The 1,371-nt window shown below is 45.3% G+C and overlaps 1 protein-coding gene across 1 annotated transcript; it reads right to left on the reverse strand.

Annotated features, from left to right (window-relative positions):
* Positions 1-216: 216 nt before the first annotated feature.
* LOC135974610 (olfactory receptor 14A16-like) lies at positions 217-1,137 on the reverse strand. Its single transcript, XM_065563029.1, has one exon. The coding sequence runs from the start codon at positions 1,135-1,137 to the stop codon at positions 217-219; it is 921 nt and encodes a 306-aa protein (XP_065419101.1).
* Between the last annotated feature and the right edge of the window lie 234 nt (positions 1,138-1,371).

Below are 1,371 nucleotides of genomic sequence, written 5' to 3' on the forward strand. Positions count from 1 at the left end.
TTAACTCCACGACTGGACCAGATTTTCTCCTGGTGTAAATCACTGCAGCATCAGTGACATCAACGGAGTTAATCTGGATTTGCATTGGTGCAACTGAGATCAGAATCAGACCTGTTTGTGTTCAAGCTGTGTGGTCATGGAAATAACTGACATTAATGAACAGATACTATGTGAGCAAACTTTAATTAGCTAAAGACATAAAAAATTCTTGGTGAATTACCTACACCCAGTCAGTCTTCTCAGGGCAGCTTTCATCTCCTTGTTCCTCAGGCTGTAGACAATTGGATTCATGATTGGTGACAATACGGAATAAAGAACTGCCACCACAAGATCCAGAGCAGATGGGGAGCTGGAGGTGGGTTTTAGGTAGGCAAAGGCCCCAGTGAAAACAAGCAAGGAGACCACAGTGAGGTGAGGAAGGCAGGTGGAGAAGGCTTTATGCCGGCCCTGCTCAGAGGGGATTCTGAGCACTGATTTGAAGATCTGAACATATGACACAATCATAAAAACAAAGCAGCCTAAGAATAAACACGCACCAAATGCAAGAACCCCAACTTTACTCAGATAAGAGTCAGAGCAGGAGAGCTTGAGTAGCTGGGGGATCTCACAGAAGAACTGATCCACTATGTTGCCTCCACAAAAGGTCAATGCAAACGTGTTCCCAGTGTGTAGTACAGAGTTGAGAATCCCACTTATCCAGGCACCAGCTGCCATTTGGACACAAGCTTTGCTGTTCATCATTCTCTCATAGTGCAGTGGTTGGCAGATGGCGACATATCGGTCGTACGCCATGATGGTGAGAAGAGAAAAATCTGCTCCCAACAAGAAAATGAGGAAAAAGACTTGGGCAACACATCCAGCATAGGAAATGGACATGGTGTTCATGAGGGAGTTTGCCATGGATTTGGGGACAGTGACGCAGATGGATCCAAGATCTATGATGGACAGATTCATCAGGAAGAAGTACATGGGGGTGTGAAGGTGGTGGTCAAAGGCTATGGCCATGAAGATAATAAGATTCCCCACCAGGGCTACAAGGTAAATCACAAGAAATACCACAAAGTGCCAAATCTGCAGCTCCCGAACATCAGAGAATCCCAGGAGAAGGAACTCGGTCACGGTGGTTCGGTTGGACATTTTCTTTCTCAGGAGATCGTGTGATGGTTGCAGAGAGAGGGACAAGAGCAAGGGACAGGATTAGATCATTAAAATAACTCTCCTTTTGTGAAAACCACCTGAATTTCCTTGAGTCAGACCCTTAGCTTGTGAAAATTGGTGTAATATGGGAATGAGGATGGAGAAAACAGCTCCACTGACTCCAATGGAGTTACTCCTGTTTTACACTGGGGTGAGAGAAAATAGAATCAGCTC

Source organism: Chrysemys picta, chromosome 12 (assembly GCF_011386835.1).
Source record: "Chrysemys picta bellii isolate R12L10 chromosome 12, ASM1138683v2, whole genome shotgun sequence".
Taxonomy (NCBI): domain Eukaryota; kingdom Metazoa; phylum Chordata; order Testudines; family Emydidae; genus Chrysemys; species Chrysemys picta.